The sequence below is a fragment of the Lepidochelys kempii genome, chromosome 5 (genome assembly GCF_965140265.1).
Source record: "Lepidochelys kempii isolate rLepKem1 chromosome 5, rLepKem1.hap2, whole genome shotgun sequence".
NCBI classification, from domain to species: Eukaryota; Metazoa; Chordata; order Testudines; family Cheloniidae; genus Lepidochelys; species Lepidochelys kempii.
Window position 1 is genome coordinate 13639020 of NC_133260.1, and position 13532 is coordinate 13652551.

At 45.9% G+C, this 13532-nt stretch overlaps 1 protein-coding gene across 5 annotated transcripts in view; it reads right to left on the reverse strand.

Moving 5' to 3' along the window:
• Positions 1-13532, reverse strand: part of ST8SIA5 (ST8 alpha-N-acetyl-neuraminide alpha-2,8-sialyltransferase 5) — a 105308-nt gene that overhangs the window by 38028 nt on the left and 53748 nt on the right. For 3 of the 5 annotated variants that reach the window (XM_073343464.1, XM_073343465.1, XM_073343463.1), the window contains one exon: positions 13287-13394. The exons of the other annotated variants lie outside the window; for them this stretch is intronic. In XM_073343464.1, coding sequence (XP_073199565.1) covers positions 13287-13394 — 108 coding nt within the window. The remainder of the gene's footprint in view (positions 1-13286; positions 13395-13532) is intronic. 5 annotated transcript variants of the gene reach the window in all.

Consider the following 13532-nt stretch of genomic DNA (forward strand, 5'->3'; position numbering starts at 1 on the left):
TGAGCAATGCCCTGACCAGTCCCAGCCAGTCAAAGGGACCCCAATGACATCGCCACCTTCACTGGCTCTGGAAAAATCCCAGATGTGAAACTGGGTGTGTGTCCTTATCCTTCCTTCCCTTATTTCTTTGCTTTCCTATCCTTCGCCTTTTGCCTTCTCTCTAATAAGAGTCTGGCCTAGCAGGCCAAGCCTGTCTATTTTGCAACACTGCTGTAGGCCTGTACTCAGAAAGGCAGTAAAAAACAATGCCCCACACAGCCTACTGCTGGTGAACCTTTGCTGGGTCTCGGAGTGGCTAATAAAACCATGTGCCAGGCCTGTGTTTTAAGCAGTGTTGTTGCAGCCATGTTGGTCCCAGGTGGGTGAGGTGATAGCTTTTATTAGACCAACTTCTGTTGGTGAGAGAGAAGCTTTCAAGCTACACAGGGTATGTCCACACTGCAATTAGTCACCTCTAGCTGGCCCGTGCCAGCTGACTCAGGCTGATGGGGCTCAGGCTAAGGGGCTGTTCAATTGTGGTGTGTGATGAGGTTCAACTCACCACTGTGGCACCTCCTGCTGGCTGTCCTGGGGATTCACTCTGTACATCAGTGTGCCCTCTACTGGTGATGTCTCTGCACCGTCACTTCTGCTCCTGGGACCCACATTACTCCCAAGACTGCAGCATCCTCTTCATGACACAGCCCTCAGGCTGTGCCACACTCCATGTTCCCCCCACCCGGGGGACAGTATCACAGTCCCAGTCCAGCCACTTCCTCAGTGGCAAGTGGCGGGGGGGGGGGGGGAGGAGCGAGAGACCCAGGCCTGCCCACTACTCTGGGTCCCAGACCCTGAGACTGGCTGCCACTTGCTGTGTCACCTCCGACTCGTCTGTAGATCTCCCTGGGCCACTTCCCCACGGCCCCAGCACCCTCTTTGCCCTTGCCTCAGGGCCTCAGCCTGCAGATCTCTGCAGCCTGCCAGGAGCTGCCTTTAGCTCCCTGAGTCTCTGCCTGCAGCACCGCTTTGCCCAGGGTGCTGGCTGGCTGGCTGGCTGGCTGGCTGGCTGGCTGGCTGGCTGGCTGGCTGGCTGGCTGGCTGGCTGGCTGGCTGGCTGGCTGGCTGGCTGGCTGGCCTCCGCCTGCCAGGCAGCCAGTCCTCCTCAAGCTCCAGGGAGTGACTGAAGCTGCTCTGCTCTTATATGGGCCAGCCCAGCCCTGATTGCCTGCTCATCGCAGCCTCTTTCTGATTGGCTGCCTCCTGTGCAGCCTCCCAAGGGCTCTATTAACCCCTTATGAGTCAGTGTGGGGCAGATGCCCCACCACATGATGTAGACGGTCAGGCTTGGGCTCTAGCCCGAGCACTGGGACACTCCCACCTTGCAGGGTTCAACTGGTCATAGAACTGGTCCTTGATATCAGAAGACAAGGTGAGTGCTGGGGCATACACACTCACAAGGTTGGCTGGGCCTTCAGATGTGAACAAACATAGTGCCAAAGTTCTCTCTGATCCATTCGTAGGTGGCTCAATCATCCCCAGAAGTGAGTTCTTGATGGCAAATCCCACTCCGTGCTCTTGCATTTCTTCTGCGCTTTTCCCCTGCCAGAAAAATGTGTAGTCATTTTCTCTAAGAGAGCCATGTGATGCTAGCCGGGTTTCTTGGAGGGATGGGATATCCACATTGAGTTGTTTCAGCTTGTCATTGATCATGGCAGTTTTACGTGCATCTTTGATCTGCTGAAGGTCCTTAGATAATCCAGTTGTCACGGTGTGAATGTTCCAGCACCCTATCTTTAAGGATGTTTTCTTTCTTTTACTGGATTTGCCTGGTGTGTTGGTTACAATCCACTTGTCGTGTTATAAAACTAAGCTCCAAGCACCCACTGAAGCAGGCAAACTGTGGTGGGACTACACCCTATTGTCTGTGGGCTGCCCAGTTTTATGGCAGGCGATAGTGGTGTAAGGGGACTGTTGCCCCCTTACTAACATTCAGTGGGGGTGTTTTGGTTTTCTAGCTCCCGATACTAAAAAGGCGGAAAGGTCGATGGGGAATCAGAACCCTGAGACTGACAGCCCCCAGGAACAATGGGGAGAGGCCAATGCTCCAGGTCAGCCTGAATGACAGGGCGAGCAGGCTAATCAGGGAGTCAGGAGGCCAGGGAGGTCCCGTCCTCCTCCATATGAGCTGGATTTGCCTGGGTCAGACAGGCAGAGTGGGGCCGAGCTACAGAGAAAGCAGGGGCCCAAGCTAAGCTGGGGAGCAGAGCTGTGCCAGATCCAGAGAGAGCAGACCCTGTCCTGGGAGCAGAGCTGCAGCCCCAAAGCCAGAGGCACAGCCCAGAGAGAGCAGACTTGCCCTGGGAGCAGAGCTGCAGCAACCAGAGCCAGAGGGGCCAGAAAAGCAGCCCAGGAAGCAGGTCAGTGCTGGGAGCAGAGTCACAGAAGCAGCCTGCAGAGCAAACCTGTCCTGGGAGCTGAGCTGTAGCAACCAGAGCCAGAGGGGCCAGAGAAGCAGCCCAGGGAGCTGGAGGCAGAGCAGCAGCAGCAGTGCAGAGACAGAGCGGTGGAGCTGGGGCTGGAGCAGTCCGGAGCTGGGTGCAGTGAGCAGCTGAGGAGACCGAGGGGGACCCTGGGCAGCAGGCCCAGCACAGAGAGACGCCTCAGCCAACAGGCTCTGCAGGCCAGGCTTGGATCGTAACCCCAACAGGACGGGGGCGACAGTGGGAAGAAGGGTCCTACCACTTAGAGCCTGAGAGCGTGTGGCCACCACCAGAGCAAGTGTCCAACCCACAGCATCCCTGCAGCACAGCCAGGGCCTGAGCAGGAGGCCTGGGACTTACAAGGAGCAGACTGTGAACTGCCCTGACATTCCAGAGACACTGTTTGCGATGTTCCCTGCCACAGAGCGGGGTGATGTGTTTCCTTTAACCGCTCCCATTCTTCCTTATTCTTTTTAAATTTAATTGTTGATTAAATAACTTGCATTTGCTTTAACTTGTATGTAATGGTCAGAGAAGTGCCCAGTGCAGAGAGAGTACCCCGGAGTGGGGACAACCTAGCCCCTCCTAGGTGACCACAGCAGAGTTGGGGGTTGAGCCCCCCAGGAATCCTGGGCCCAGCCTTGTTGGGGTTACGAGGACTCTGCCAGACAGGAGAGTGGAAGGGGAGTCCTCAAGGGCAGGGAGGCCACTGGGTAAAGGAAGTGGGAGCGAGGACTCAGATCCTTTCGCTAGCCCACTTCACCGGGGTAGTGCAGAAGCCAGGAAAGTTCCCCACAAGAGCGGGACTGTTCCCCCACTTACAGCTGTCCAGTGAGATTCGCTGATCTCTCCCACCGTCGGAGGCAGCCCCTGGCACTCAACTCTACACCAATCGAGTAAGAGCTTAGAACCAGTGATTGCTGCCTCCCGTGTTGTGTCGATGTTCGAGGTGAAGCTGGAGTACCTCTCCAGGGCACAAGCCTGGGCAAATGATATGGAGGCCCTGAGTTGCTCATGCATCAGGACCCCACTCTTAGCATCACCAGTAAAATCCATAGGAGAGGAAGAACCAATATATCTGGTACCCGATCCGCTGAAGATACTAAAATGTTAGCACCTAACCGCCTCTGGGGCTCCACTCCAAATATTCTAAGTTTACTCTCATCGTCTTCCATTCTCCTGAATTCACCCACAAGGCACTGGGGCTTTTTTGTCAGGGGTTGCTCCCTTAGCCTTACACCCTTCCGGGCTACCCACAAGACAGTGGGTTTGATGAGCCACAGAGAATACCATCTACTCTGGTAAGCAGGCATAGCCTGACCTGACAGAGTAAGTAATAATAGCACTAATAAAAATTAAAGGCAGTGGCAACAGTAAGGGCTACAGATGGGTGAACGTGTTTGGAAAGAAGAGCACTGACAGACTATGACACTGGAAAGAATTTGGGGTAATGGTAGATAGCCAACTTAACATAAGCTCCCAAGGTGCTACTGTAGCTAAGAGGCTGAGCACTATTCTCAAGTGTATACACAGAGGAACAGGGACACTGGAACAATTTTTATAGTAGGGGTGCTGAGAGCCACTGAACCAAACTGTAAACCCTGTATGTAATGGATACCTCTTCAATCCAGGGGGAACGGGGGAGATGGGGGCAACACCACCAGCACCCTTAGTCCCAGCACCCATGCAGAGGAATATCAACTGGAGTAGGGAGATCATGTTACCTCTATATGGCTTTGGGGAGACCATTACTGGAATACTGTATCCAGTTCGGGCGGGGGGTCCACTCTTCAAAAAGGATACTGAAAAATTGGAAACGGTTCAGAAAAGTGCTACAAGAATGAGTCAAGGATTGGAAGAGACATACCTTATAAGATTGAGCTTCTTAAGTCTCACACGTTTCATTTACCCAAGAGAAGGTTAAGAGGTGATTTCATCCTGGTCTACATGTACGTACATGGGGAAGAGATTTTTGATGGCATATGGCTCTTTACATAGGTGCCAACTTCCTCGGTTCCCAGGGGGTGCACTAACCCCCTTCTGCCGCAGACCCCACCACCACTTCTCCCCTTGCCCCAGACTCCACCCTGTCTCTTCTCACCCCCCACTCCATCCCCGCCCCTTCTCCCCCCTCTCCCAGCGCCTCCTGCACACTGCTGAACAGCTGATTGCGGTGGGTGGGAGGCGCTGAGAGGACGGAGCTGATTCGCAGGGCCCGCCGGTGGGTTGTGTGGGAGGCGCTGATCCGCGGGGCTGCTGGTGGGTGCCGAGCACCCACTATTTTTTCCTTGTGGGTGCTCCACCCCTGGAGCACCCATGGAGTCGGCATTTATGGCTCTTTTATCTAGTAGAACAAGGCATAATGAGATCCAATGACTGGAACCTGAAACTAGACAAATGCAGACTAGAAATAAGTCATGCATTTTTAACGGTGAGGGTAATTAGCAATTGGAACAGTTTACTGAGGGATGCAGTCAATTCTCCATCACTTGAAGTCTTTACATCAAGACTGAATATCTGTGTAAAAGATACACTATCACTCAAAACAGAAATTACAGGCTTATTGCAGAAATTACTAGGTGAGATTCTGTGGCTGTGTTATACAGGAGGTCAGATTAGATGATTATAATGGTCCCTTCAGACCTTAAAAATCTGTGAATCTCCGAACCTTCACTAGTTTTTAGAACCAAACCTTTTATGAGGTTCTGAAATGTTTGGCTAACTTAGTTCTCCTCCATTTCCACAAGCTTCTCCACTTTCAGATTAGAGACTGCGTCTGAAGTGCCAAGATACCTATAGGAAGGCTGGTTTCAGAGTAGCAGCCGTGTTAGTCTGTATTCGCAAAAAGAAAAGGAGTATTTGTGGCACCTTAGAGACTAACAAATGTTTTTGAGCATAAGCTTTCGTGAGCTACAAATGCATCCTATAAAGTGAGCTGTAGCTCACAAAAGCTTACGCTCAAATAAATTTGTTAGTCTCTAAGGTGCCACAAGAACTCCTTTTCTTTATAGGAAGGCTGTTCCCATGAGATATTTTGCCCAGTTTTCCAAATTCTAGGTGTTCAGTCAAGCATCCAAAAATTCAGATGCTTCCCCACACTGGACCTGAATTCCCAAACTGTGGATGTGCGCTTATCACTAAGAGGGGCCTCTAGCTTTTAGCTACTAATCTGCACCACAGGGTATGCACTGATGATGACCCTAGCCTTATGCATCCCCACCTGAGTGAATCTTAGGGTTTGTACACACTAGCGCTTACTTTGATATAACTTAAGTCGCTCAGGAGTGTGGAAAAGCTGAGCAACTGCCCTGAGCAACGTATGGCACACCAACCTAAGTGCTGGTGTGCACGGTGCTATGTTAGCGGGAGATGCTCTCCCACCAACAAAGCTCAGGGAAGCGGAGTTATTGAGCCAACGGGAGAGATCTCTCCTGCCAGCAGAGAGCACTAGCCATGCTACATCCACACAGCTAAATCAGTACAGCTGCGCCACGGTAGTGATTCTGGCTTAGACTAGCCCTTGGAGATGTTCATGGTTCCTCCTGTTGGATTTCAGGGATGTCTCCATTCTGGAATCATGTGAGAAAGCCCCATGACATCTGCAGACAATTGACACATCTGCACAATTACGATTATGATGGTCATTCCAGGGGATGCCATCTTCACCACTACTATCTCTTCCTGTCTGTGTCCTCCTGGCAACAGATCTCATCTCCTGTTCAGTAGAATTCTGATTTTGACCTCCTCCTCAATTTGATACATTGCTCATTTGGGATTTAGCACTATTTAGCTCAGCTGCTCAATATGCTTATCACAGACAATAGAGATGGTAATTGACCTAAGGTCTAGTCCTGCCATTGCAGAATCGTTCCTTACAGTATATTCTCCTGCATCTGCATGGTCACTTCGAACCTATACTTACACCTACATTGCAGCAGTGGTAGGAGTATCATCAGGAACTAAAAAAAGCAGTCCTTGAGGAAGCATCAAAAGTTCAGACTAGTAGCCCATTGTTTGTCTACTCATCCAGAGTAAACCCTCCCTGCAGAGGACACTATGTAACAGTACTGATAAGAATACCGCAGCCTCCAAACTTTCAGGGTCATCTTACATGGTTATTGACTGCTCTGAGAGGGACTTCTGGTAATATCAACCGTAACATGGATTGTCATGTTTTCTCTTCGGAAGGCATGCCCAGGACAAAATGTGTCAAAATAATGTCTTTAATTTTTGGAAACAGAGAGGCTTTGGTCTCTTTTTGCTTTCTAGGGTGATGCATCAAGACCACATCAGCTCCTTTGTGACACGCAGTGATGGGGGATGCTGCAGGGAAATCTATTTTAATTCCATCCTTCCAGAACGCTCTCATTTTGAATACACTGCTGTTTGTTTATTTTAATCAAGTTCATTCCCATCACTCGGATTGAAATAAGCAGCTGATCTTGTTGTCCATATGACCCATATGGGGGGGGGTTATCAGAGCACATGGCAAATCTTATAACATCAATCATTATGCCTGAACAATATTATTTTTTGTTTCCCTTTTTAGCATCGCAAGCGATACCTTGGGCTCTTCCTGTTTTCTCTCGTGAAGAATTTTGGCCCCTTCTCTATTAAGAGCCAAGTCCAGCGAGGTGAGCCACTACCCTTTACTACTATCCTAGCCAAGGAGATTTGAGGGCTCACACCCTAAGTATGTTGCTATAAAAGGCAGGAATCATAGAAGATTAGGGTTGGAAGAGACCTCAAGAGGTCATCTAGTCCAACCTCCCTGCTCAAAGCAGGACCAACCCCAACTAAATCATCCCAGCCAGGGCTTTGACAAGCCAGGCCTTAACAAACTCTAAGGATGGAGATTCCACCACCTCCTAGGTAACCCATTCCAGTGCTTCACCACCCTCCTAGTGAAATAGTTTTTCCTAATATTCAACCTAGATCTCCCCCACTGCAACTTGAGATCATTACTCCTTGTTCTGTTATCTGCCATCATTGAGAACAGCCGAGCTCCATTCTCTTTGGAACCCTCCTTCAGGTAGTTGAAAACAGCTGTCAAATCCCCCCTCATTCTTCTCTTCCGCAGACTAAACAAGCCCAGTTCCCTCAGCCTCTCCTCCTAAGTCATGTGCCCCAGCCCCTTGATGGCTGTAAGAAATCAGGGGCAAATGGGGTTAGTTGGCACTGACATTATCTGGCTGGGAATTACAATGGGATTTGGGTCCTTTTCAAAATCCCAGCCTTTATGTACATAAATATTTTATATATTGGTTTGAATTATTCTTTTCCCACCCTTCATATGTTACTTGCCTTCTTCGACTGTAAACTCTTTGGGGCTAAGACTGTGTCTTCATATCTGTACCTTCGGCACCTAGTACGAAAGTGTCTCAGTCCTAACTGAGGTCTTAGGATGCAATCAAAACACAAATATTAAATAAAATATCAGCAACATCTTTAATTACAAAAAGCCTCCCCCACTCCGGACACATTATTAGACTGACGTTATAACCTATTTGTTCATGTGGAGTAATTCTATACAAAATTACACCCACCATCCCAACCTTGGAACGAAGGTACAAAGATGCATGAAAACCCTCCAGCCTAGCTTCCTTTCTAGCCTATGGACTGGATTAGCAACTATATGCCCCACTGGAATGGGAAGGCCAGTTCCTGGAGCTATCAATGTCCATCAGCTGAAGATCTGGTGCAGTTTTTGAGACCTCTAGGAGTAACCTTTTCCCATTGGCCAATCATGGCCTAACTGTCTATGTGAATTTTCTTGGGGTAAGTTTTCAATTGCCCAAGAGCTGCAGTTTGCTTCCTATTTTAAGCTTGCATTTTGCATTTTGCAGCTCAACTGCATTTCATTTGTGCAAAACCTGAATTAATTTGAAAGCTTAATTGGATCTTTTGTTACCAGGCAAAAGTTGTTAGGCTGAAGATAAATGAAATAACTGAATTAGCACACCTGTGCAATCCTAGACAAAGGCTAAATGCAGTCAAAATACGAGGATTGTCTTTTTTCCTCATCTTTTTAAGCACCTGCAACCCTACATAAAATAATGATAATAATTTCAAAGCTGATCCTCGCTCCTCTCTCAAGTAGAGTTTCTAAATGGTTGGAGTGGTTGACACCAGGAAAAAATTAAACCACTGTTTGTTCTCCAGAGATGATCAAACTATTATAATACTGCATTTTAAACTGCTCTGTGAATGTTGTTCTTTCTGGTTTCCTCTATTTTCATCAAGTCAGTTTAGCATAATTATAATTTGTTATAAAAGATTTTTTTTTAAGTTATAGTCACTGGATGAATAAAATGATGACAACTGGAACAAATGGGTCTCTTCCTTGCAAAATGCTCAGTGATAGAAAAATCCTGTATTAAACTGCATTATAGTCATCATTGATTCCCTTATCAAAAATAACCTCAGACTCAAAAGCAATACTGAGAAGCAGAGGACTTTAGGAACATTCAAGCCAAAACAGGGCAGAGCAGGATGAATATAAAAAAGATGAAATCCTGTGTACAGTCAACATAGCAAGATCAATCTTGAGAAATGGGATATGGCCGAAATCAACTTTCAGTTAATCTGATTTTCAACGAGTTAATCAGTTGGTGGTTTTGCTAAAGACTTATAATTTAAGAAACTTCTGTGCTGTGCTGGAATAAATGAATCCCATTATTATTCTGCAAAATGAATGTGATGGATACGATTGGGTTTATTCGGGAACTTGAAAGTCCATGTGACCCATGTGGGTTCCCCACGCACGGCAGTAAATCCAAACTCTGGACCTTCAAGGATTTGTTCTGTAGAACTAAAACTGTAGCATAAGCATGTGACAATAGCAGTGCTATGCGAGTAGTGGCCCAATCTTGAAACTCTTACTCAGGTAAGGAGTTCCACTGACTCTCTTAGAGCTGCTGGCATGACAGTGGTTTATAGGATCACGCCCTGAGGTAGGGGGTTGCTTCTCCCCATCTGACCTCACTTTATTAAAGAACTAGCCTCAGGATACTACTGCTGTTTTGTCCTTATATACTGCACCTTAGAAATGAAGCTTTCAATGGGTTTACAAACATTGCCTGTGTCATAGGAAATCATTCCAGGTGGATATTCTGAGAAAGGTTAAGGAACTTCCCCAAAGTCACACAGCAAAACAGCAGCTTAGCCAGAAAAAGAATCCTGACACCCAGCCCTGTGATTTACCCAAGATCTTACTTCCAGAGCACTTGATCATGCTTCCTCTTGAGATAACATTCAAACACTTCAAACATGTAACCAAGAATTATATGACCCTTTTTGGTTTGCTAAGCCTGCAAATCAAAATACTCTCACGTGATCTTCAATAGCTTCCTGATTCAGGCTGGATTGGAACCATTCTAAAAACAGCTATTTTCAAAGTATTTTGTCATGGTAATTCCACTTCCTAGACCATCCAAAAGCATGGAGTGCAGAGGCATGCAAGAATGAGAATAAGCCAATTCATAAAGCATTTGGATCTCTTAACAAAACTTTTGATTGTGGTGAAGCAGAGTCCAAGTTCAAGTCTGTTCTCACTCTATGGACTGTTGGTGAATATACAAAATGTTCAGCTGTATCGCTTAGTTGTGATTAGAGAGACAAGGTGGGTGAGATAATGTCTTTTATTAGACCAACTTCTGTGGATGAAAGACAAGCTTTTGAGCTATGCAGAGCTCTTCTTCCAGTTAGTTGTGATTAGTCAGATAAGTCACATGCTATCATTTCTCTTCCTTCACTGGATAATTCACAAGCACTTTCATATACAAATGTACAAAAATCAATCCTCAGGCATCTGACACTGAAATATGTCAGATGCACCCATCTACCTACATTACAACAGGTCTTTAAAGGGTCTGTTGGGCCAGGGCTGGGTCTAAAGTCAGTATTGCTAGAATGCATATTTGCACTTCGGATAACACCCTTATTGGTTAGTAATCATTTATTTTAAAAATAATTAAATAGCAAACACAGACGGCAGTGTGCAAATATACTGTATGATTAGGGCCCTACCAAATTCACGGACATGAAAAAACACATCATGGAGTGTGAAATCTGATCTCCCCTGTGGGACATGCGTATTGCGGGAGACGGGGCCTCCTACCATGCGCTGGGTTCCAGCTGCTAGTCTTGGCCGGGCTGGGGAGGGACAGGACTTTCTCTTTCCCTGCAGGGGCTGCTCCTGAATCAGGGTCAGAGCCACCTCCGGGAACCTCCCCCAGCTACAGGAAGCACCGCGGCTGCTGGCTGGGAGCCCAGCTCTGAAGGCAGTGCAGAAGTGATGACCCCCCCATACCCTGCGACCTTATTTCTGTGCTGCATACACAGACACATTATTTATATACATCATAGAGCTCTGCATTTGTCAGAGGTGTGTTAGTTTTATAGCATTATAATAATATCTGTTCAAAGTGATATAAATATTTACATAAACACTTTACAAGGAAGTGACACTCTCTGATAAACTACAGACTATGCGATAAATCGCATTTACTATGCACCTTTGACCACCTCACCTACCTTGTGCTCATTAGACACCTTCCCAAGGATTTACATATAGCATTAAAATCAACACACCTCAGACCAATGTAATTTAGGCAGCAAGTTCCAAATTTGGTAGAAAGAATTAATCGTTTTTGTGGCTGGCAGTTTTTAATAAATATCAACGGTGTAAAGATGCTCAGAGTTTTGGAGTGTTCGGATAAATCCCTGGAAAGTCTAGTGAGCAGAGGGCAGATGAGGTGGCCAAAGGGGCCTGGTAAATGCAATTTATCAACTAGCTCTGCAATTCATCATATGGTATCGCCTCCAGGTATTTCATACATATAGTTCTTATTTATGTATTTTCAATTTACAGTCACATATGATGTGGGCATATGCATACTAATATATTTTTGAGAGAGGGACTTACCCACAACACAAAATCCTAATCCCCCAACTCTACAAACATTCACACATGCATTTGGCATTGGACTTCAGTGGGGTTTGAAATCCAGATCTGACTAGTACATTTACAGCCTGTTTGTATAACAGGCTGAATCTGAACTGAGACACTAACTTTTGCAGGAGTAAGCAGGTTGAAAATCAGATCCAAATTCTTAATCTCAAATGTATCTGTTTTCCTTATAACTACTTTGAACAACATAGTCAAGAGTTCTCGCTCTCCAGCCCAACAATAAAGGATAGTCCAACTGCATCTATCAAGGGTGCTTAGGGGAGGGAAATCTCTACCTTTATTAATTCTCAGCACGAAGATTTCTTTCTTTGTGTCTCATGCTGTTTTCTCTTATGCCAAGTGCCCACACTGAAGACTTTGCATATGTGGACTGTAAATATATACACAAAGAATATAAAAAAGATCAATACAACAAATGAAATTTAAAAATATGTAAACCAAATATTTTAGTCCATGGGCTAAAAATGCAGTTATGTTGGTTCTTTTCACAAGGCTCCCTTGTCTAGTTAAACAGAATGAGCAACTGGTAGCACTGATATGGTATCACGTTACAGCTCAGGGATCCCTAACAGGAATTGCAGAGCTACTTTCGTTGAGTGCGACTGTATGATTTTGGCAGGCCAGCCTTTGTACTTCCGTTTGCCTTTCAAATGCTGTCAGCTCCCTAGCTGTAGTGGGGTATGGTTACTGAAATACTCTATGATGATATTTCACACAGAGAGTTTAATTTATCCAGACACTCTAGTGTTGTATTTATACCCAGGAAATAGATCTGACCTGTTTTTTTTTATTATTACATTTTTCGCTTAACTGTGTTTCTAAGAGCTTCCCTTCTATATACTTCAGTTGCATCTGAAGAAGTGTTTTTTTACCCACGAAAGCTTATGCCCAAATAAATCCATTAGTCTTTAAGGTGCCACCAACAACAACACTTGTCGTTTTTGTGGATACAGACTAACACAGCTACCCCACCCCGATACCTTCTATATACTGTACCTGATGCTGCAAGATGTTCATCACCCTCAATTCCCTTTGACGTCAGTGGGAGTTGAGGGCAGCCCCATGTTGGATAACAGCATGATTTGGCCAACAGCATGATTTGACCTCAAGACCAATAGCACTAAATAGGTAAAGAATATTGCTTGAGCTAAATAAATAAGTCCCCTAGCTGGGAACAGTAACAGATTCATTAATCTCTTATAGGGACTAGCCTCTGAGGCTGGGGGGAATAACACAGACCCACATTCTCATGAGGACAGTCTCAGTATTGACCCCAGTCCTGCAACTGGATCTGTGCAGGTGAATCATTTTCCTTGTCAATGGGGTCTTCATGGATACAAGGATTGGTCCATGTGAACCTGATAGCAGAGTTGGGGCCCAAATTGGTTAAATCACCTTATAATACAAACTGTGTTTCATTTAACCACCAACTATAAATATATTGCTTTTAGCAATCAATTAATAAACAATGGGAGTAGATTAGGGCACCGGCATTTCTTCCAAAAAACTTGAAACAACACCTCTATGGTAAAACTTTTGGGGATTTCAATTGATTTTCTTTAAGAAAAAAGAGTTTTCAAAATAGAGTAAATAAAGGGAATAGTAACATCTTGGCAGAATGATTTTTTTTCTATTAGGCACCCTAACAATTCTACTACAGGGAATTACAATGTATATATATAACTACATAAATATCGAGGGCTAGGTGCACAGGTATGCCCTTGATGCTTTGCATCACAGAGTGGCCTGGTGAATCTGGCCCCTGTTATATATGCTGTTGCCCCCAGTTTGTACAAAGAGAGATCTACATCGATTGGAGTTCTCCCCTCCAAAGTCATTCTCTTGTGTGTTTGTACCTGGTGCCTGTGTCACTGCTACTCTTCATTGCTCCATCATCCGTGAAATTAAAGGTCCCGGTCCAATTTGCCAACTCCTCTCCACTCTGCCAGCTAAACTGCAGCCCTCTAATAAGAAAATGAGGCAGTTGATAGTTCATGTCATTCATTTGATTAATTCTTTCAGCATGTGTTCTGTTGTCCATTTCTTGATACAGCAGATATGAGACATTCACCAAAAGGAGGGAGAGGGGGGTTAAATTAAAA